The sequence below is a fragment of the Choloepus didactylus genome, chromosome 10 (assembly GCF_015220235.1).
Source record: "Choloepus didactylus isolate mChoDid1 chromosome 10, mChoDid1.pri, whole genome shotgun sequence".
Classification (NCBI taxonomy): Eukaryota; Metazoa; Chordata; class Mammalia; order Pilosa; family Megalonychidae; genus Choloepus; species Choloepus didactylus.
In genome coordinates, this window is record NC_051316.1 from 82,782,070 (window position 1) to 82,806,843 (window position 24,774).

At 37.0% G+C, this 24,774-nt stretch overlaps 1 protein-coding gene across 3 annotated transcripts in view; it reads left to right on the forward strand.

The window, feature by feature from the left end:
* Positions 1–24,774, forward strand: part of UBE2R2 (ubiquitin conjugating enzyme E2 R2) — a 118,682-nt gene that overhangs the window by 90,767 nt on the left and 3,141 nt on the right. For all 3 annotated transcript variants that reach the window (XR_005210611.1, XM_037797084.1, XM_037797085.1), the window contains exons 3-4: positions 2,726–2,823; positions 22,927–23,061. Coding sequence is in view for 2 of the 3 variants with exons in the window: in XM_037797084.1 (XP_037653012.1) it covers positions 2,726–2,823; positions 22,927–23,061 (233 nt within the window). In the remaining variant the exon portion in view is untranslated. The remainder of the gene's footprint in view (positions 1–2,725; positions 2,824–22,926; positions 23,062–24,774) is intronic.

Genomic DNA, 24,774 nt, shown 5'->3' on the forward strand with positions numbered 1-24,774 from the left:
AGCAAAATTGACCATAATCGTGATTTCTCCTATCCATACATGATGGAGTTTTTGTTAAGTCGTTGTATGGCTTACTTTCGCTTAATGTCTAAGACATAGTAATTGAAACCACTGATTGATGTTAAAGTGATTATAGCATCTGTTTAGGCAGGTTTTTTTTACTTTTTTTTTTTTTTCAGTTTAAAAAAAATTTTTTAATGCATTTTTTACTGTGAACTTTAGTATATATACGTAACAGTGATAACTTTCAAAGTACAATTTAACAGGTACTTAGCAAATTTCAAAGAATGTCATGGGTCACAGTTCCACAGCTTCAGGTATTTCCATTATTATAAAATATGATCTACACAGAAGGGTGTTAACTTTTGATGTACAACTCAATAAGCAGTTCTATAGGTAATTTCAAAAATTGTTATGGGTTACAGTTCCACAGTTTCAATTCTTTCCTTATTGTGAATTATGAGGTATATACAGAAAAGTGAAAACCTTCAAAGCACAATTCAATAGCTATAGAACAAATTTCAAAGGATGTTATAGGCTACAGTTCTACCATTTCAGTTATTTCCTTCTAGCTATTCTAATACCCTAGCATATCTAAAAACATATCTCTATCTATCTGTCTGTCTATGTATCTATCTATCTATCTCTCAGTATTCATAATCCTTTGTTAAATCCTATCTTGTCTGGTGCTACCCCTTCCTCTCATTTAATCTCTTTCTCCAGCTTCATGGGTGTCTGGGCATTGAGCACCCTAACTTGTTCATATTGAAAAGGGGGTGACGACGGTATGTGGAAGGGGTCAGTGTCGATTGTTGTTCTTAAAGAGGATGTTGCCTCTGGGTTTTAGGACTTGTCTGGAATAGGAACACTCTGATGGATTTAAGTTTCTGAGAGATAAAACTTTGTGAGGTATTGTATGTTTGTTTTCTTTTTAACTTTTTTTTTCATACAGTTGATTTAAAAAAGAAGGGAAAGTTAAAAAAAAAAAAAAGAAAAACAAGGAAAAAAAAATGATGTAGTGCCCCCTTGAGGAGCCTGTGGAGAATGCAGGGGTATTCGCCTACCCCACCTCCATGGTTGCTAACAAGACCACAGACATAGGGGACTGGTGGTTTGATGGGTTGAGCCCTCTACCACAGGTTTTACCCTTGGGAAGACGGTTGCTGCAAAGGAGAGGCTAGGCCTCCCTATGGTTGTGCCTAAGAGCCTCCGCCCGAATGCCTCTTTGTTGCTCAGATGTGGCCCTGTCTCTCTAGCTAAGCCAACTTGAAAGGTGAAATCACTGCCCTCCCCTCTACGTGGGATCAGACACCCAGGGGAGTGAATCTCCCTGGCAACATGGAATATGACTCCCGGGGAGGAATGTAGACCTGGCATCGTGGGACGGAGAACATCTTCTTGACCAAAAGGGGGATGTGAAAGGAAATGAAATAAGCTTCAGTGGCAGAGAGATTCCAAAAGGAGCCGAGAGGTCACTCTGGTGGGCACTCTTATGCACACTTTAGACAACCCTTTTTAGGTTCTAAAGAATTGGGGTGGCTGGTGGTGGATACCTGAAAGTATCAAACTACAACCCAGAACCCATGAATCTCGAAGACAGTTGTATAAAAATGTAGCTTATGAGGGGTGACAATGGGATTGGGAAAGCCATAAGGACCACACTCCACTTTGTGTAGTTTATGGATGGATGAGTAGAAAAATAGGGGAAGGAAACAAACAGACAAAGGTACCCAGTGTTCTTTTTTACTTCAATTGCTCTTTTTCACTCTAATTATTATTCTTGTTATTTTTGTGTGTGTGCTAATGAAGGTGTCAGGGATTGATTTGGGTGATGAATGTACCACTATGTAATGGTACTGTAAACAATCGAAAGTACGATTTGTTTTGTATGACTGCGTGGTATGTGAATATATCTCAATAAAATGAAGATTAAAAAAAAAAAAAAAAAACTTCGTGAGGGAATCTTTTATAGACTCTCATGTAGGGACCTAGGTATTTTGGGACTACTGTTGGTACGGGCAAGGCATACTGTGGCCATTTGGGATATCTGTCTGGAGCTTGCATAAGAGAAATCTCCAGGATAGCCTCTCGATTCCATTTGCAATCTCTTAGCCACTGCAACCTTATTTTGTAACCTTTCTTTTCCCCGCTTGTGGTCAAGTAGGGATTTTCAATGCCTCGCTGCCAGGGCCAGGTTCATTCCTGGGAGTCATGTCCTGTTTTGCCAGGGAGATTCATTCCCCTGGAAGTCATGTCCCACATTGAGGGGGGGGAGGAGGGGGGGTTAATAAATTTATTGGCCCAGTTGGGCTTAGAGAGAGAAAGGTGTTTAGGCAGATTTTTAAGAAAGATCAGATTTGTTTTGTTTCTTTTTATGAATTTAAGGTATGTGTGTCTGAAAACAAAGAGATATATTTAATTGCTTCTCAAGACTCTTGAATGTTAATGGATCATGTTTGTCTATTTTAAGTGATACTTAATAGGATGGTACTACAGACTTGTGCTTCTTTCTAAGAACTGTGTGTTGGAGAGTAATCAGAATAAAAAAATGTTTAAATTCTTCTTTGACTTTGATTTTGAAAGTGAAGTAAAAGCAGAACTGTTTTCTCCCCTGAAGATAAGAAAACGAGCTTTCTTGGAATAAGGAAATTTCAGCAGGACTGATGTCTCTTTTTATACAGTACTTTTATGAGTATTTACTGAATATGATATTTGTGTCTCATAGAATGGAGATGTATGCATTTCAATTCTTCATCCGCCTGTAGATGACCCACAGAGTGGAGAACTGCCCTCCGAAAGGTGGAATCCTACTCAGAATGTCAGGTAAGGGATTATATGTAAGGAATAATCTGGATTTTTTTTTGGGGGGAGGGTAGGACTTAGAGTCTCCTCATTTTGGGGAGTGGGTAAGCTTTAGAGTCTCCTCATTTTCTTTGCTCCTACTAAAGTGAGATTGGATACTGTCTTTTAACCACTATAAAGGAATCCTTTCTATGTTTTGCTGTTTTTTCTTCAGCTAGTGTGTTAAGTGGTATGTATGCATAATTTTGAAGAGTTGTATTTACTGAGCAATAATGCAAATGATTCTTATTTCCCTTATGTTCACGTTGGAAGAAGTTTTCTAGTCTGAATTCCTCCTCTTACGTTATTTGAGATCCACTGTGCTTTTTTGGATCCCAGGACTTCTGTGTTTGGATTGATTGCTTCCTTACTTTAGGATTCTTAATACTTTTTGCAGAAAAGCATTAGTCTTTGCAAACTCAAAATTGATTTTATATACTACTTTAAAGAGAGCTTTTATTATGTGGTGTGAGTTTTTTGTTTTATATGTATCTGTGTGTGAATGTTTCTTCTGATGATTTGGAAGGCTTGTATTTTTCTTGTGATTTCCTTTCATCTACCTTTTAGTCGATCAATGTAGATAGATGTCATCATTTATTTGTTTGGACTAATGTTCTATCTGGGTAACATACTCCTTAAAAGAATTTTAAAAACTAGGCACCCTGTGCTGTGTTTTTAAGTGGACATCAGCTTTTCCGTCATAAATATGCATTTTTCTCCTGGCATTGTATTTCCATTTCACTACCCCTACTGAATTTTATTCTAATACTTGAAATGTTAATGCTTAATAGCATTATGTATTACTTACCCTAGAATACTTTTCTGTAGCAGAAACTGTATATAGTTTTTTAATTGCTTGTGGCAATAAGACACTAAATGTTACAATTTTTTCTAAATTGATTTAATATTACTGTTATTAATACACAATTGTTTGGAAGCAACATAATTATATTAAACTTGATTTACTTTTACTTTTTTACATTTAATCATTGGATATGCATTTCTTAATCAGATGATAGAGAACGTTTGTTTTTAGTTAATTCATGGATCCATGCATGATTGTTATATTGCAAGAATGATGGTTCATTTTCAAGTTTATATACCAACTCATTTTAGAAAAAATTTAGGGGAATGAAACTAAATTCTTAATTCTTTCTGAGTTGTTTGGCAAAAATCAAATAATGATCTGTTGTCAATCTTTTTTAAAAAATATGTACAACTTTATTGAGATGTAATTCACTGGCCATACAATTCACCCATTGAATGTATACCGTGCTTTTTTTTAGTGTACTAACAGAGCTTTGCAGCCATCACTACAAATCAATTTTAGAACATTTTCATCACCCCCAAAAGAAACCCTTATCTATTAGCAGACACTCCCCACTTACCCCTAACCCCATCAGCTATAGGGCACCATCAGTCTACTTTCTGTCTGTCTGAATGTGCCTGTTCTGGATATTTCGTGTAAATGGAATCATACAATATTTGGTCTTTAGTGATTCTCTGCTTTCACTTAGCATAATGTTTTCAAGGTTCATCCATGTTGTAGCACAATAGCAGTGCTTCATTCCTCTTTATGATTGAACATTCCACATTTTATTTATCCATTCTACAGTTGGTGGATATTTGGGTTGTTTACCTATAACGGCTAAATATTAAGTAATGTTCCTGTGAACATTTATGTGCAAGTTTTTGTGTAGACATGCTTTCATTTCTCTTTGGTGTATACCTAGGAGTGGAATTGCTGAGTCATATGGTAACTCAATGTTTAACCTTTTGAGGAACTGCCAGATTATTTTCCAAAGCAGCTGCACCATTTTACATTCCCACCAGCAGTGTAGTGTGTGTGAATTCCCGTTTCTCCATAACCTTATCAACACTTTTTATCTGTCTTTCTTACCATAGCCGTCCTACCGGGTGTGAATTGGTATCTCATTGCTGTTTTATTGTCAATCACATTTTAAATAACGTTTTTAATTTTGGAACAATTTTAGATTTTAGAAATTTAGAAAAAGTGCAAAGAGAGTAGAGATTCCCATATACTGTACACAGTCTTCTCTATTACTAACATCTTATATTAGTATGGTACATTTGTTTTGATTAATGAACCAATGGTAATGCATTATAATTAAGTAAAGAACGTATTTTATTGTGATTTCCTTAGTTTTTACCTAAACTAAATTTTTCTGTTCTAGGATCCCTTGCATGATGCCACATTAAATTTAATAGTCATGGCTCCTTAGGCAGCTCTTGACTGTGACAGTTTCTCAGACTTTCCTTGTTTCTTATTTGTTTGTTTGTTTGTTTGTTTTGGAGGCCCTGCTGGGATCTTGTTTTTGATGACTTGAAAGTTTTTTTTGTTTTTTTTACAATCAAATTAAAATTTAATGACAATGTGACGCTATAAATTACTCAGGCTAGGGAGGAAACAGGAAATAAAAACTAAAATTACAACTTCTGTTCTTCTAATTGAGGTGAGATTCACATAACAATTAACTATTTTAAAGTGTACAATTCAGTGGTATGTGATACATTCACCATGTTTTGCAACTGTCCACTCTCATTTTAGAACTTGTTCTTCACCACATAAAAAACACCCTGTACCCATTAAGGAATCATTCTCCTTGGTCTCCCCATATCCTGGTAACCTCTAATCTGCTGTCTCTGTGGAGCACTTACAATCAGTTATTTTGTAGAAAGTTCTTCAACTGAGATTCAACTGATGTTTTTCTCATGATTAGACTGGGGCTGTGTTTTTTTTGGAGGAAGCCCAAAGAGATAAAGTAACATTTTCATCACATCATATCAAGGGTACATGCTATCAGCATGACTTATCACTGTTTATATTAACTTTCATCACCTGGCTGAGGTAGTGTTTTTAATATTTTTCCACTTTTAAGTTATGCTTTTTCCTTCCTTCCCATACTGTACCTTTTGGAATGAAGTTACTATGTTGAACTTATACTTAAGGAGTGGGGAGTTATGCCTCCTTGGATGTGGAATATATACATAAGTTTTTTGGAATTCTTCTGCATGGGAGATTTATCTATTGTTCCCCATTTATTTATTCAATAATTTTGTTAATCATTAGGATCTGTGTTTTGTCACCAACAGTGAACTGGAGGTTTTCTGACTTAAGATGCATTTCTTACCCAGTTATTAGAGTCTTTTGCTTCTCAATTTCTAGGAAGTATATACCAAAGAAGCTCTTCAAATATTTCAAATCACTATTAATTATGATGGTTACTCATTCCTTTAGGCACTTTGTCCAGTCTAGTATGCTTAGGAAGGGCTGAGAAGAAAATGGATGTATTGTAGATTTGAATACATCTTGCTAATATTTTTTTTTTTAACTGCCAGAAAAAAATGTGTGGCTTCCTTTTTAAATTCAAATAAATATTTTGTTATATTTCACCTTGAAAACCATCAGGCCCCTGATTTCTAATTCTCAGATAGATAAGGCATGGAGCCTTGTCATAAGTTTGTTAACTCTATGAAATAAACCATCATCATATATTCCCTACACCTTTTGCTTCACTGTCATGGGACTGTCCTTCAGGGATGATGCATTTCTTAACAATAATTGGAGGATGGAATTGATGCATTCATTTTAATGAAAATTACCATAATTCCAGCAGCCCCAATCTATACATATCTGAATTATACCCTTATTATACCACTACTTTAAAAATTATTCCTTGTTTTTAACACCACTACACTTTTAACAAAATTATTTATGAGATAGGAAAAGCAGTTGACTCTGTTACAGTGAATACTTTGAAATTTCTCTTTGTTTTGTTTCACCCACTACTGGAAAGGAAAACTGATAATGATGACTTCATATACCCTCAGGGGTTGCATGTATTGGTTTTAGGACCACTGCTTTACACAAACACCTTTATGACCAATAACAAAAGTATATTTCTACTGCCTCCTCCCATCTCCCTTACACTGCACAATTGTGGGTGATTATTTATATCTTGAACTTTACTTGTACCTATTACTTGATTTTTCAGCTTCAAATGTTATATATTCTGACACTCAGTTATAAAAGGAAATCAGCATACTTATTCTACCTCCCATCTTCTCCTCCCACTTTACCTTCTAACTTTTAAAAATTATTGTTTCTTATTGTCAGAGTTATAAGGTTTTTAATCTTTGTGGTTCTATAACCATAATCTTAACCATAATCCCCATTTTCTTTTAGTTTTATTCTAGAATAAATGAATTCACTGTTCAGAACACCCATTCTCTTACTTCCTTTGCTCTTAGTTGTCTGAAATTTGTCCTCTAGTAATTTCTCCAATAATTATATTCCCTGGGTTCTTACATGTTCATAATATTGTGTGCTTGTGGCGGGGGCGAGGGAGAGAGGGAGAGAGAGATAACAGATCAATTTTAATTCTGGCATCTGAAGCTGTACAAGCGTATGCTTTTATGAACTTCATGGGGCTATTGTACACGTTCAGTAAAGTGACAACTGTATACTACTACTTAGTATCTCAAAATCAGGAAACATTCTTTGGAATTGCTTAAACACAGTCCATGGAATTAAAAATAAAATCAGAAGTCATCCACAGTTACACTAATTGTCAATTAAAAGTTTTACATTTAATACTTAATATAACAGTCAATATGTAGTAAGGGATATTGAAAGTGATTTCAGATGTGTATTCCTATTGGGAAGCTTTATTGAGTAGGTATGTGACTGGCCAAAGGTGGGTACAACCACTACCAGAACAGCAGGTGTCCTAGTTTGCTAATGCTGCAGAATGCAAAACACCAGAGATGGATTGGCTTTTATAAAACGGGGATTTATTTCGCTACACAGTTACAGTCTTAAGGCCACAAAGCGTCCAAGGCAACACATCAGCAATCGGGTACCCTCACCGGAGGATGGCCAATGGCCTCCGGAAAACCTCTGTTAGCTAGGAAGGCAGCTGGCATCTGCTCCAAAGCTCCGGCCTCAAAACGGCTTTCTCCCAGGACGTTCCTCTCCAGCAAGCTTGCTTCTCTTCAAAACATCACTCCCAGCTGCACTCTCTTCAGTCTCTTTGAGTCAGCATGTTTTATATGGCTCCACTGATCAAGGCCCACCCTGAATGGGTGGGGCCACACCTCCATGGGAGTATCCCACCAAAGTCACCACCCACAGCTGGGTGGGGCACATTCCAAGCAAATCTAACCAGCACCAAAACGTCTGTCCCACAAGACCACAAAGATAATGGCATTTGGGGGACACAATACATTCAAACCGGCACAGCAGGTAAGCAGGTAAAGTTCTTTAGTTTCTGTAGCTTCTGCTTTTTTTTTCTTTGTCAGTTAAAAGTGAACAGTGAGAATTAAATACTTACCTTTACATATACACCAAGTATGCATGAAATCATATTTGCTTGCGAACATATGAAAATATTTGTTAACTAATTTAATAAAATAATGTGTAAAAGTATATAGCAAAAACATTTATCATTTCTGACCCTGGAAAGATCAATTCATATTTTATGTTACATCAAACAACAAAGTTTTGGTTTTTTTTAAAATCCCTTCTCCGGAAATACTTGAAAAGGAAGACAGACAGAACTTATTTATTTCTGCCCTCAGCATGCCTGTGAAAAGAGTTAAATTAAAAAACTAAGAACAATGAAATGCTTAAGTCCAAAATGAACCCAAATATTTGGCCACATAGATTATTATCTTTGAGCATAGGAGTAATAATGAAGGCTTTATGAGTGTATTTTTTTCCTGCAATTTTATTGAGATATAGTCACATGCCATACAATCATCCAAAGTGTACAATAAGTTGTTCACAGTATCATCATAAAGTTGTACATTCATCACAATCAATTTTTGAACATTTTCATTACTCCAAAAAAAAATAAAATAAGAATAAAAATAAAAGTAAAAAAGAACATCCAAATCACCCCCCCATCCCACCCTATTTTTCATTTAGTTTTTGTCCCCATTTTTCTACTTATTTGTCCAGATACTGGATAAAGGGAGTGTGAACCATAAGGTTTTCACAGTCACATGGTCACAACATATAAGCTGTGTAGTTATATGATCGTCTTCAAGAATCAAGGCTACTGGGTTGTAGTTCAAATAGTTTCAGGTATTTCCTTCTAGCTGTTCTAATACACTAAAGACTAAAAAGGATGTCTATAAAATCCATAAGAATAACCTCCAGAATGACCTGTTGACTCCATTTGAATTCTCTCAGCCACTGAAGGTTTATTTTGTTCATTTCTCTTCCACCTTTTGGCCAGGAGTCCCCTTGCAAATTGGTATAAGTGGTTTTGAATCCACAAATAGGCATTTTGGTATTTTGGGCACTAGAAAACAAAAGCTGTAGCATCAGTAAAGGTCTAAGATGTCTCACTTTTGTAGATTCAATTCACAGTATCTAAGGTTAACTAAAGCTGACAACAAAATTGTTAAAGATGGGCAAAAAGTCACATTTAAAAAAACTCTTCGTTTCTGTTTAGAGTAACAGTAAGCAATATGATTCCAGAAATTGAAAATTAGTTCACAACCTAAGTCTTAGGCTTGGCAGACAGCTTGGGGTCCAAAACTGATTCATCCCTATTAAAATGTAAGCCCTTAAAAATGTGTCTGTGTATATAGGTATGGATTATACATCCATAGTGTACAATCATTTGCTCTCAGTATAAACACAGAGCTGTGCTTTCATAACCACAATCAATTTTAGAACATTTTCAGGCTCCAAAAAGAAAAGTCCCATATTCCTTACACCCCTTTTGACACTTAGCATTGGTGTGGTACCTTTGTTACAATTGATGAAAGAACGTTAAGATACTACTGTGAACTATAGTCCGTAGTTTGCATTAGATGCATTTTCCCCCATATACCACCCTACTATGAACACCTGTTATTGTGACATACATTTGTTCTAATTCGTGGAAGAACATTCTTGTATTTGTACTATTAATATTTTCCTCATTCACGACAGGGTTCACTGTGTTATACGGTCCTCTGTTTCATTCTCTAGCTTTCCTTCTAGTGAAAAACATGACTCTAAACTTCCCCTTTCAACCACAATCACACTCAACAATTCATCACTGTTATTTACACTCATGATAATGTGCTATCATCACCACTATCCATTTCCAAACATTTACAGTCAACCTCGTTACAAAATTGTGCACAAATTAAGCATCAGTTCCCCTTTCTCTATCCTCATTTTATCTTCTGGTAACCTGTATTCTATATATTAACTCCATGAGTTTGCTCATTATATTTAGTTCATATTAGTGACAGCATACCATATTTGTTCATTTGAATCTGGCTTATTTCCCTCAACATAATTTCTTCCAGGTTTATCCATGTTTTTGCATACATCAGGACTTCATTGCTTCTTACAGCTGAATAATACTCTATTATATGTATATCACATTTTGTTTATCCATTCACTGGTTGATGGACACTTGGGTTGCTTCCCTCTTTTGGCAGTTGTGAACAATGCTGCTGTGAACATTGGTGTGCAAATGTCTGTTCACGTCCCTGCTTTAAGTTCTTCTGGGTGTATACCTAGTAACAGGACTGCCAGATCATATGGCAGTTTTAATCTTAACGTCCTGAGGAACTGCCAAACTGTATTCCACAGCAGCTTTTATTTTATTGAGATATATTCACATACCATACAGTCATCCAAAGTATACAGTCAGTTGTTCATAGTACCATCATATAGTTGTGCATTCATCACCCCAATCTATTTTTTGAATTTTCCTTGTACCAAAAAAGGGAAATAAGAATAAAAAATAAAAGTAAAGAACGCCACCCAAATCCACCCCCCACACGCTATTTTTCATTTAGTTTTTTGTCCCCATTTTTCTACTCATCCATTCATACACTGGATAAAGGGAGTGCGATCCATAAGGCTTTCACAATCACACTGTCACCTCTTGTAAGCTACATTGTTATACAATCGTCTTCAAGAATCAGGGCTACTGGGTTGCTGTTTGATAGTTTCAGGTATTTAATTCTACCTATTCCAATGCATTAAAACCTAAAAAGGGTTATCTGTATAGTGCATAAGAATGCCTACCAGAGTGTCTTCTCTACTCCATTTGGAATCTTTCAGCCACTGAAACTTTATTTCATTTCGCATCCCCCTTTCGGTCAAGAAGATGTTCTCAGTCCTACGATGTTGGGTCCAGATTCATCCCTGGGAGTCATATACCACATTGCCAGGGAGATTTATTAGGTTACCAATTTATAGTTCTAAGGCCATAAAAATGTCCAAACTAAGGCATCAACAAGAGCATACCTTCCCTGAAGAAAGGCCGATGGCGTCTGGAACACCTCTGTCAGCTGCGTAGGCATGTGGCTGGTGTCTGTTGGTCCTTTGCTGGGATCCTCTCTGATGGCTGGTGCCCCAAATGCAGCACACACATCCTTTAAGCCTCAAGCAACTCTGATATCTACAAGGCTGGTGTGCAGCATGGCCAGGTTCATGTTCATCTAGCATTCATTACACACGTTCTATGCCAGTCCTCTGGAAAGGTATTATCATAAATGGACTTCTCATAAACATCCTTTTGACACTTTTCAGATAACAAAATTCTAGAATTCAAACAGCTGGTTGTCTCGGAAGTGGCTGGGATAAACTGTGAGATGGAGATGGGTCATATCATATCCTGTTCCAGTTTGCTAAAGCTGCTATTATGCAAAATATCAGAAATGGATTGGCTTTTATAAAGGGTGCTTATTAGGTTACCAATTTATAGTTCTAAGGCCATAAAAATGTCCAAACTAAGGCATCAACAAGAGCATACCTTCCCTGAAGAAAGGCCGATGGCGTCTGGAACACCTCTGTCAGCTGCGTAGGCATGTGGCTGGTGTCTGTTGGTCCTTTGCTGGGATCTAGTTTCAAAATGGCTTTCTCCAAAATGTCTGTTCTCTTAGCTTCTCTCAGCTCTCTGGTTGGTTCTCCTGGGGCATTTCTCTCTAAGCATCTGGAAGTCCTCGTTAGCATCCCCGGGGCAAACTTGGTGTTTCATCTCTTAGCTTAGCATCTCCAAACATCCTTCTGTCTGCATCTCCCAGCATCTCCAAGCATCTGAGTCTGTGTCGGCTCTTAGCTTCTCCCGGGGGCAAACTCTAGATTACATATCTTAGCTTCTCTCCAAAATGTCTCTTTCACCTTCTCTCTAAATACATATTTTAAAACTTTTATCCAGCATTTTTATGTATTTGTAGCAAGAAGAGAATAGGTATGAATTCAGTCTACTGTGTTCCCTTCTTCCTCTTTCCTTTATTTCCCTCTCGCTATCCTTCCCCCCCCATGCACTTTCTTTCCTTCCTGTGGTAGCGTATATATAACATAATTTCACATTTTAACCATACAATTCATTGTGATTAATTACATTTACAATGTTGTGCTACCGTCACCATCATCCATTACCAAGATTTTTTCATCACTCCAAACACAAACTCTACCCATTAATCAGTGACTCCCCAATCTCCCCCAGCCCCTGGTATCTTCCAGTCTACTTTCTGTCTCCATGAAATTGTTAATTTTAGATATTAGTGGGATCATACAATATTGTCAGTTTGCATCTGGCTTATTCCACTTAGTGTAATGTTTTCAAGGTTCATCCTTGTTGTAGCATATATCAGAACTCCTTTCCTTTTTATGGCTGAATAATATTCCATTGTATGTATATACAATATTTTGTTTATCCATTCATTTGGTGATGGACACTTAAGCTTTTTCTGCCTTTGACTGTTGTGAATAATGTGAACATTGGTGCACAACTGTCTCTTCTACTTCCTATTTTCGGGTATTTTGGCTATACCTAGGAGTAGAAATTACCAGTTCATGGTGATTTCGTGGTTAAGTTTTTGAGGAACTCCTAAACTGTTTTCCCTCTTTCCTTCTTAATTCTGTTTCCCCAACTCAATTTTTGGTTAATTTGATGGAGCACATTGTCTTCAGTAGTTTCGCTTTAGCCATTTTTCACTGCTTTGTTCATCTTTGACTATCCAGTAAAACCCTAAACTTTACCTTCGTCTGATTCTTGGGTGGTCTGTTCATACATTTACCAACAGCATGTGTGTAGTCAGAATTTTGCCCTATAGAAGTCCATGTTTCTCCATTCTGGTATTAAGTCTGGTTTAGTCCTATGAATATAAATGCCTGAGCGACTTTATACTATTTTCCTTTTTTTTTTTTTTTTTTTTTTCTGAATGGCATGAAAGCAGTTTTGAGGTTTCTTTTATAGACTTGGCCTCTTTTTCTTGAGCCGCATATGTTTAAGGGAATATAGGTTTAACCACATTCAATTTTAATTACATATTAACAGACTTCTGGGTGGTGCATAAAAACTCATCATACAGTACAATTAATGAAACCTACTTCTAGATCATTATTTTTAAGACCCCAGTTTCGTATTTTTCTTATTATCTGTCTTTTTTTCTGGGTATTGTTTTTAGCATTTCTGTTGCACCTTGTATCTTTTATGCTAGTCTCTTCTATAATTTAAGTTTTTTTCTTAATGAGGACCAAGAAATAGGGATAGTTATAGTTTTTTGCTGGAGTAAAAGATAAACTTTCTAGGTAACTGCAGTGTGTCAGAGGTTTATATTTTAAAAATTTAAGTCGTTAGGGTTTTGTTTTTTTTTTTAGTTTATTATTACTGTTTTTTATTGTGGTAACATATAAACCATAAAATTTCCCATTTAACCATTTTTAGTTTACAATTCATTAATTCTAAATACATTTACAGTATTGTGCTACCATCACCACCATCCATTCTATACCCATGAAGCAGTAATTCTTTATTCCAACCCCCCAAACCCCCCAGCCCTTGGTAACTTGTAATCTACCTTCTTTTGCTATGACTTTGCTTATTTTGGATAGTTCATGTAAGTGAAATCATGTAACATTTGTCCTTTTGTGTCTGGTTTAAGACATTAGGTTTTATTTCTAGTGTAATCATTAACAAGCCACTTAACTTCTCTGAGCCTCTTTTATTGTATGTATAAATCAACGATAACACCTGCCTCAGTAGGTAGTTGAAAGAATTAAATGAATAGTAAATGTTACACACCTGCCTGTTAACCAGCAGATTTGCTGTTATTGCTATTATATATATTTTTTAATTTTGGAATTTTTTTGTCTAGTGTGAAGTGATCATTTGTTATACAAAATATATTTCTTAGCTCAAATTTATTTCATTTGGCTACATGGAGACATAATTGTTAGATGCCTATATCACAGCCAATTCATTTTTCATGGTACAGAATGTAACTTGGATGCTAAATACACAGATGGAATTAAGATAATTGTTTTGAGCATTTTTATTTTAGATACACTAAAATTTTAAATGTATCCTCTATTTATTTATTTATTTATTTATTTATTTATTTATTTATTTAGAAAAGTGTCCTAGATAGCAAATGATGTATAAACTATTTTAATAAGATTTTTAAAAAATGGTTTTAAATAAGTTTTATTCTATTTTAAGTGTTACTCAAGAGCCTGTATAAGAGACTGGTATGCTTTCAGAAGGAATTTTAACATATTATTTTGTCAGTATAATTAAACTGACAATGTATATACAAGGTTTTAAGTATTTGGGAAGATTTTTGAAAAACAGGACAAAATATGCAGGGTTGTCCTTCAGTAAGTTTTAGTAAGATTCTGGTGCTTGTTTTTCAGGGCCTTGACTTGAGGAGGTGGTAGGGAATCTTGGTTTCGAAGGGTGAATGTTGAAGCAACTCCCTTTGTGAGAACAAGCCTCTTCTTAACTCACATATCAAAGGCCCAAACATAGGGTTTTTCTCAATGCATTCAAGTGCTGTCTGGCTTGATAATTTATTGCCACATACCCAAAGGAATTCAAGTTTTTTTCCTTTATTTCTCCTGCATTAAATATGCACAGGTTTTATCAGTTTGCCTTTTCCCAGCTTAAAATAGTATGAACATTTTTAAAGATAAATCTACTTCTCATTTAACCCAGTACTTTGAGGGCATGGGATTCCTTTCATACTAATCTGCTCATCTAAAACTGCCTTTGTCACTTGTGTACCAGCATCAGTTTCTCTCTCTCTTTCTGGGCCCTCAGATCTTCCCTTTTTCGTATTCACCTGAGCCACAATTCAGAGGCATTCCCTGGACTCTGCCTCTGGGATTGCCTTCCCTGCTTCTATTCAGAGGCTTCGCAACCAGAACCTTTGAATTGCCCCTACCATCTTTATACACAGATCTACAAAGTATTTGCATTAAAAGTCATTAGTTACCTTGGACTTCTTGCCTCTTAGCTCTACCTAATCGCTGCATATTCTTTTTATGTGGATCTTGAGGGTGAGTGGAGACCATTGGTGTTCGTGATTTTCTAAGGGTCATTGAGTATTTTGTATGCCTTGTGGAACCTCATCTGTCTGGAACACCATTAGGTGTTCTGGAATACTTTTCTCTGTCCTTTTTGTTTCTACATTATTTGTAGCGAGGCAAGGGAGTTCTTAAGCTAGCGAATTATGCACTTTTCTCACAGGTCATTTATGGCACTAGAATATCAGTAGTCAATATATGGCAGTGAAGACGTGGCAGCCTTTTCCATAATATCCCTTTACCTCTAAATTCTCTAGGGTCAGCAGCTGTCCAACTAAGGGTTCTCCAGATCCAATTAATGGAGGGAGGTAGGTGGCATAATAAAGATTTTTTCATCCTATTAGGACTCTTGGCTTCTATATGACACTGGTATCTGTACGTGGTTCCATGTTCACATGTGTTTGGGCTTCCTTTCCATGACCACCTGCACTAGTCTCATGTTCAGCATCTTAGTAGACATCCTTCATAAAATAAAGTTGTATGTGGAGGGTTTTTGTAACCTGAAGAGAAGAGTAAGGCATTCCAGTTAACCTTTAAGAGCCTGAAATCAATCTGTATCATAGGACCTAGTAGTTGGTAGTGAGAGGTGATCAAAGGGGAAAAACTATAGAAAAGCAAGAGAAAGATGCTACGATTGTAGGGATCCAGATTTCATTTCATTCAAGGAGCAACCCTAGCCCAAGAGGCACACTTCTACCAGAGCATCAGCCGTCAGCTGACTAGTGTCTGTAAAGGCCCAGCAGCTTACCACCTCGTGGGGGAAGCCAGCATACTTTCGGGAAGAAGAGATCCACAGTCCTGCCCTAAGATTAAGTTGGAGGTAAGGGTTCCTTATGGATTTGAGAAGTTTTAAGGAGTAGGTGTGTGCTGGTTTGAATGTATTATGTCCCCCCAAATGCCATTTTCTTTGATGTAATCTTGTGTGGGCAGATGTATCAGTGTTGATTAGATTGTAATTCTTTGAGTGTTTCCATGGAGATGCACCCATGGAGGTGTTACCCCACCCATTCAGGATTGGTCTAAATTAAATCACTGGAGCCATATAAATGAGCTGACAAACAGAGAGAACTCAATGCAGCTTTGAGTGAAATTTTGAAGAGCAACTGAGAGTAACATTTTGAAGAGGAGCTACAGCCAAGAGGGACACTTGGAAGAATGCACAGAAGCTGAGAGAGTAGCTGCAGATGAGAGACAGTTTGAAGACAGCCATTGAAAGCAGACTCTTGCTCTGGAGAAACTAAGAGAGGACAAACACCCCAAGAGCAACTGAGAGTGACATTTTTGAGGAACTGCAGCCTAGAGAAGAATGTCCTTGGAGAAAGCCATTTTGAATCCAGAACTTTGGAGCAGATGCCAGCCACATGCCTTCCCAGCTAACAGAGGTTTTCCGGACATCATTGGCCATCCTCCAGTGAAGATACCTGATTGCTGATGTGTTACCTTGGACACTTTATGGCCTTTAAGACTGTAACTGTGTAACCAAATAAACCCCCTTTATAAAAGCCAATCCATCTCTGATGTTTTGCATTCCGGCAGCATTAGCAAACTAGAACAAAGTGTTAGCAAAAAGTAGAGTTGATAAGGTAAAGAGAAGGGGCCCCAGTCACTGCCATGTCTCTTATTAGGAATCTGCAACATCGTACATCCTCCTCCTGGTGGAAGAAACAAAATACTACTTATTCCATGCTCTGTCCAGAACCGCGTGGGAGCTTGGTTCCCTGAGACTTTGCTATAGAGCTCACAGCTGGTTTCTCTGAGGCACCATTCCCAGAACTATCAGCCATGCCTGCTGTAGGCTCTAGGATAGGAAAGTGGCCTTGATGGGAATTTGCTTTCCTTTGAAGGGGATTGGATGCATACTGTTTTCTTGGCCACTACGAAAAGATGCAGCACGGAACCACATTCATCAACCCATTCCAGAGGCTTCCTGTAGATGGGTCTCTCAGGATTGGAGTAGTATCTTTTCCTGTCTAGTCTTCTCTCTAACCTGCTGAAAGGGCAGGATGCTACGGACAGCCCCAAGCAATGGGTGGTAAAGTAGGCAAGATTAGGGGAACCAGGTGTAGCCCTGTTGTTCCTATTGCTCTTTTTTTTTTTTTTTTTTTTTAAGAAAGACAAGATAAAAGTTTATTTCTTTTTCATATAAGTAAAATTCAGTGCTCCTCCACTCTGGAAGTCAGTCTGGCAGTTCCTTAGAAAACTAGATATAGAGCTACCATTCGATCCAGCGATTGCACTTCTCGGTATATACCCGGAAGATCGGAAAGCAGTGACACGAACAGATATCTGCACGCCAATGTTCATAGCAGCATTATTCACAATTGCCAAGAGATGGAAACAACCCAAATGTCCTTCAACAGATGAGTGGATAAATAAAATGTGGTATATACACACGATGGAATACTACGCGGCAGTAAGAAGGAACGATCTCGTGAAACATATGACAACATGGATGAACCTTGAAGACATAATGCTGAGCGAAATAAGGCAGGCACAAAAAGAGAAATATTATATGCTACCACTAATGTGAACTTTGAAAAATGTAAAACAAATGGTTTATAATGTAGAATGTAGGGGAACTAGCAGTAGAGAGCAATTAAGGAAGGGGGAACAATAATCCAAGAAGAACAGATAAGCTATTTAATGTTCTGGGGATGCCCAGAAATGACTATGGTCTGTTAATTTCTGATGGATGTAGTAGGAACAAGTTCACTGAAATGTTGCTATATTATGTAACTTTCTTGGGGTAAAGTAGGAACATGTCGGAAGTTAAGCAGTTATCTTAGGTTAGTTGTCTTTTTCTTACTCCCTTGTTATGGTCTCTTTGAAATGTTCTTTTATTGTATGTTTGTTTTCTTTTTAACTTTTTTTTTCATACAGTTGATTTAAAAAAGAAGGGAAAGCTAAAAAAAAAAAAAAAAAGAAAAAAGAAAAAAGACAAACAAGGAAAAAAAAAAAAGATGTAGTGCCCCCTTGAGGAGCCTGTGGAGAATGCAGGGGTATTCGCCTACCCCACCTCCATGGTTGCTAACATGACCACAGACATAGGGGACTGGTGGTTTGATGGGTTGAGCCCTCTACCATAAGTTTTACCCTTGGGAAGACGGTTGCTGCAAAGGAGAGGCTAGGCCTCCCTATATTTGTGCCTAAGAGTCTCCTCCTGAGTGCCTCTTTGTTGCTCAGATGTGGCCCTCTCTCTCTGGCTAAGCCAACTTGAAAGGTGAAATCACTGCCCTCCCCCCTACGTGGGACCAGACACCCAGGGGAGTGAATCTCCCTGGCAACGTGGAATATGACTCCCGGAGAGGAATGTAGACCCGGCATCGTGGGATGGAGAACATCTTCTCGACCAAAAGGGGGATGTGAAAGGAAATGAAATAAGCTTCAGTGGCAGAGAGATTCCAAAACGAGCCGAGAGATCACTCTGGTGGACACTCTTACGCACACTTTAGACAACCTTTTTTAGGTTCTAAAGAATTGGGGTAGCTGGTGGTGGATACCTGAAACTATTAAACTACAACCCAGAACCCATGAATCTCGAAGACAGTTGTATAAAAATGTAGCTTATGAGGGGTGACAGTGGGATTGGGAATGCCATAAGGACCAAACTCCACTTTGTCTAGTTTATGGATGGATGTGTAGAAAAGTAGGGGAAGGAAACAAACAGACAAAGGTACCCAGTGTTCTTTTTTACTTCAATTGCTCTTTTTCACTCTAATTATTATTCTTGTTATTTTTGTGTGTGTGCTAATGAAGGTGTCAGGGATTGATTTAGGTGATGAATGTACAACTATGTAATGGTAGTGTAAACAATCGAAAGTACAATTTGTTTTGTATGACTGCGTGGTATGTGAATATATCTCAATAAAATGATGATTAAAAAAAAAAAATTCAGTGCTCTTTTACATCCCATTTTGGGCCAGTATGATTTTATTTTTTGCTGCCTTGGATATGCAGTTTGCATGTTATATCCCAGTGCTCTCAACCTGCCAGTTTTATTCTGTGCAAATGATACATGTTTTGAGCATTTTTAGAATTTCCTTTTCGAACTACAGTGTTCTGATTTCGAATTTTTGTGCATTTTATTCTGAGACCCTTATTCTTACAGTGTTCTGAGGAATACGTTAGTCAGGAGCACTCAGGACTGCAGAGCAGGAACTATTATAGATGTCAGTTGCTTTAGCAGCATAAAGAAAAAGTATTTGTAATATGCGAACCCATTAAGCTGCCACATTTCCCAGTTATAATAGACTTCATTGCAATGATGTCCTCTTTAAATCCCTCCCCCATTTTGGAAACATGTAATGAGCAAACACGTTCTGGTTAAGTAACTGCCATACTTTGAAAAGAGAGATTGAAATGACCCAGGACACTAGAAGGATCAAGGTACAACCCAAAGTCAATACGGTGGTAGTAAAGTATGTGAGATTAATTTTTGGCTCCTGAGTACTGGGCTTTTCTTCTTCACATATCAACCTTCATCGAACCCCAAAATCTCAATGTGTGTGAGTGTGTGTATGTAAGCTTAGGTTTTTAAGAATGAGCCCTCTCTACCTCTCACAAATTGTTGAGAGGGGGGATGATATATGTATACACTAGATGAAAAATGCCAGTCTTTATTTCAAAATTCCACATTTCTCCTGCTTGGTTTATTTGTGGTGCTAGGGCTGTTTTCTGCCCTGCTGAAGTTGTGCTGTGGTAGCTAACAGAATGGGCAGACTAATCTCATTAACTATTGTCTATATGTTGCAAAGAGGCAAAGGCAGTAGTACCCATTGGGTCATCAACACCTAATCCTGATTTCCTATCTCCTTTAAATGCTTCTGAAATTTTTTAAAAAATTTTGATTTTGAAATTATTTCAAATTTACAGGACAGTTGCACAAATAATACAGAGAACACCAGCATATCCTCATCCCACCCCCAGATACCCACATCCACCAATATTTTGTCGCCTTTGCTACCTTTCTTGCTAGCTTGCCTAGCTGCCTCCCCGCCACCTCCTTCTCACTCCCTCTCTTTCCCTCTCTCTCTCCTGAACATTTGAGAGCAGGTTGCATGGATGATACTCTCTGAACACACAATACTTTTGTGTACATTTCCTAGGAGCAAGGGTAGTCACTTTTTTAATCACCTTAAGTGCAGTTATCAAGTTCAAGAAATGTAACATTGATATAAAACTTACATTCTATATTTTGTTTTTTTCTTGGGTCCCAGTAATGTCCTTTAGAGCCTTTTGTCTCTATTCTTATATCCCTTCCAGTATCATGTATTGAATTTCATTGTCATTATCTCTTTAGTTTCTCTTTCTCTTTTTTTTTTAAATTGTGGAAATATATGCAATATAAATCTTCCCATCCCAACCCATTTCAAGCATATCATTTACTGGGATTAATCACATTGACAGTGTTGCAGAACCTTCACCACCATCCATTACTAGAACTTTCCCCTTCACCCCAAACAGAAGCCCAACACTCATTTTGCATTAATCCTCCATTGCCACTGCCCCCTACCCCTGGTAACCTGTGCTACTTTCTATCTATATGTTTTTTTTTAATACCAACTTAAACTAATTGCCTTTTTGTCATTAGTTTAGAACCAGCAGGGTTCTCATTGGCCCAGCTTGTTCACATGCATCCCTAAACTAATTGCCATGACAAGATGAGTGGAATTCTTTGGCCAGCCCTTTATCATGTGTTTACTACTGTGGGTAGAAAGGTTGGATATGGCATGATGGTAGGGTGAGGAGATTAGCCCCACCTGAACCATGTGAAATAGATTCCCCATACAAAAGAGGATCCTGCTCTCCAGACAAAGGAAAGAAGTAAAAACATTCTGGGTTTACTAAAACTATTATTACAGTCCGTTATAGTCACTGTCTTCCAAAAGCACCATGGATTTCAATTTAAGAGTACATGGTATCAGAAGTGAGCTCTTATTTTGATAAAAATGGATGATTCAGTTTCATAAAATTTTATTTCCCAGTATACTATTTTATTAGTAAACATGATATGTAAGAAAACCAACTTGATGAAAATACTTGAGGGGAAAAATTTCCTAATTCAGTTAATATGATTCTTCTGACCTGTGCTGTACAATATGGTAGCCACTAATGGCATATGGCTATTTAAATTTAAATTAATTAAAATTTAAAAATATACAAAATTTAGCTCCTCAGTCATACAAACTGCATTTCAAAGTGCTCAGTGGCCTCATGTGGCTAATAGTTACTGTATTGGACAGCACAGTTTATAGAATATTTCCATCATCATAGGAAGTTGTTATTAGACAGTGCTGATCTAGACTGTTAAAACTATTTCTTTTCTTTATACCATACTTTTTCCTTATCCTCTAATCTTTCTAACAGGGTTTGTATGTTTTCTTCTGAAGAAATCCTTATATTATTTTCTACCCGCACTTTTATTCTGTGGCTAGGTGTTAAGTCAGTCCGTTATCCATTCTTGGCAATGATGAGTTCCCTTGGATCTGTTCAGTGACGTTAATGAGGAAGTCTGGAAGGTTCTTGGGTGGGGGGACAGGACCTATTCTTAACCTAATAGAAAGGGGTATGTGTGCATGTGTCATAAATGGATTTCAACCAGATGGGAAAGTTTTCTTTGAAAGTGCCTTTGTCATAATCTTGTATAAATATATAACAGAACTCTTCATGCTTTTTAGGAAAAAGGTTTAATAAAATCATACATCTAATTGCCTGGGTCCTCCCTTTATTTTTTGCTTGTGGTCAAGACTAAGTAAAGGTTATTTTGCAACACCACAATCTATAACCTTGCACCAATGAGAAAAGATAGAAAAATTTAATTTTTCTTCCCATTTTTCTTCTTACCCACATGCACATAACTTTTAAAAAAATAGCCCTGGAATAATTTTGGAACCTGTTGTACTGTTTCAACTATTTTATCTAGCAGAAACTTTATTCCTTGTGGTTGTTGACGTGAATTTTTATCTGTGAATGAAAATTGCTTGTTTGGTATTTCCACTAAGAAACTTTGGAAGATCAGGGACGCATCTAACTTGTTCACCATCATATGTCCAGCATCTAACTTGATTCCTCTGGCACACAGTAGGTGCACAATAAATATTTTTGAACAAAAATTTCTATTATTCACAGACTAGTTCTTCCATGCCACGACCTTTACTTTTCCTCTATTTTGCTTAACTCTGCCTCCCTCTCCTTATAAATATTGAGAATAATATTTATATAGCCAAGAATAAGAGTTGGATGTATGGAATAGTATTATTTTTACTTGTTCCCACCAAAAGATTATCTTGAAGCTAAAAATTTGATGCTTTTTCCTCTTTTCTCCTCCACTTGATTTCTAATTTATCTTTACATTGTATTTGAAAAGTGTCCAGACATCCACTTTTTGCAGATTGGAACATGTAACCAGTCAAGACAGTACTTCCTATAGAGTTCACTTTATGCCCTGCAACATGATCTTTATGCTAGAAAGACTCACAGATTTCCTGTGGTTTGTCTCCCAGTTAGCAGCTTGTTCCTAGCCTAGACAGCTAAATACTAAAAAAAAAAAAAATGTATGATGCTCTTTCTGTTCCCTTAAGGCCTCCTCATATATTGTAGTATCAAATTAAATTATATCAAAAAAATTTAAAGGGGAGAAAATTTAAAACTCTGTACTTGACGTTAAGAAGCAGAATACTGTTCAACACTGTGAATATGAGTATTCGTAGCTAATCCTTTTTTCCTGTTTCTAGGACTATCTTGTTAAGTGTAATCTCACTGCTTAATGAGCCCAACACCTTCTCCCCAGCCAATGTGGATGCTTCAGTTATGTTCAGGAAATGGAGGGACAGTAAAGGAAAAGACAAAGAATATGCTGAAATCATTAGGTAAGGTGTTTTGTTTTGTCCTCCTTTTCATTATTGCAAGTCTTTATACAGAACCAAAGTATCTCCTGGAACCAAGGGTTTAAATCAAATTCAAATATCCTGTCCACTCCATTTCCCTTAATTAGATTTTATTGTGTGGAAAGAGTAATATTTCTGCCTTAATCTCATCAGCTTGGTTATTGAGAGATCACTCACTCAAAGGAATAATGCTGCATCAGATATGCTTTCCAGGGAATCAGAATGCCCAGGTTCTGAACTGGTCAAATGTGCAAACTTTGTCTCTTCATCATTTTAAGGACCCTGTTCTGAACTTTCCATCATGGCCATTAAATTTAGCAAATGCAACTACCAAAGATATTCCTGGTATATAAGGGAGATTAAATTTATTTTCAAATATTTATTAATGAAACTATAGTTTATTGGCCTTTTGGCCACAGGAGCAAGTATTTTCTGGTTGTGCTTGTTATTAATGGCACTAATATATAGTATAACAGAGCCCTGGAAGAAGAATCATGAGACTTAGAATATACTACCAGCTCTGCCACTCCTTGTGTAACCATTTATCAGTTAACTTTCTTGGTTTTCAGTTTGTCCATCTCTGTAAAAGGGAGAAAAGTAGAATGTAGTGGGCATAACCATTCATCTCTCCATCATACCCTAAGAAGGACATAAAGTTTCATGGTAGTACCCAAGAATTTTACAATATATTCATCTCCCCTTAATAGTATTACATTTTTATACCCTTCAGATAGAGCCCCTAAGGATGGTTCCATTTCATTCTGTGTGTAGGATAGTTTAGTAAACACTGGAATTTATACAGATACAGTCCCTCTCTAAATCTAGTTGGCATGGACAGCATGTGATATGAAAAAGTAAAAACAGTGCAGAAAAAAGCATGTCATTTGACAGCTGAATAATACAGATATAGATAGCAGTTCTCAAATTTTGTGCCCATGGATTCACCTTTCGATCCCTCCCTAATCCACAGCCATTTAGTAATACAAGGATAGAACCTGAGTTTTTTTTTGTTTTCTGTTTTACTAACCACCCAGGTAACTGATGCATACCAAAGTTTGGAGAAATTTAGTATAAATAGTAAGAACCTAGAAATTTAGAGGGGCAGGAATGAGTAGACTGAGGGTTGAAGGATGGAAATGCTCCACAGAACAGTCAGAATTGGAGCCTGATGTTCAAGTGAAGGTAGGATTTAGTAAGTGAAGAATGCATGAATATTCTCCAGGTACTTCTACTCTATTTCTTAATTTGTTTAAGGGTCTCTTTATCTGATTATTTAATTTTTCAGCATTTATTAAGCACCACCTTTGTGTCAGGTACTCTACCTGGTACGTGGATATCTGTAAATTACCTGTTTAAGGTAGCAAGCATTTGTGAACAAATGACTATGCAATATAAGTGTGACTACAGAGGCATAAACAAGATACACAGGAAGAAGTAACTATGGAGTTCCTAGTGGAGATAGTGCCTCATCTGAGGTTTTAAAGATGACCAGTGTAAAAAAGGGAGGGAAGAAGCTCTTCAGCGAGAGTAGAACATGTTTGCTAAAAACAAGTTTATATGTATAAGCATGGCATGTCAAAGGAATTATAAGTAGTTTTACATTGCTTGAATGTAAACTTTGATTTGAGAAGTAATGGGAGATTAGTCAAGAGAGGCATCAGGTCTTAAAGACATTGAACTCATGATAAAGATGAT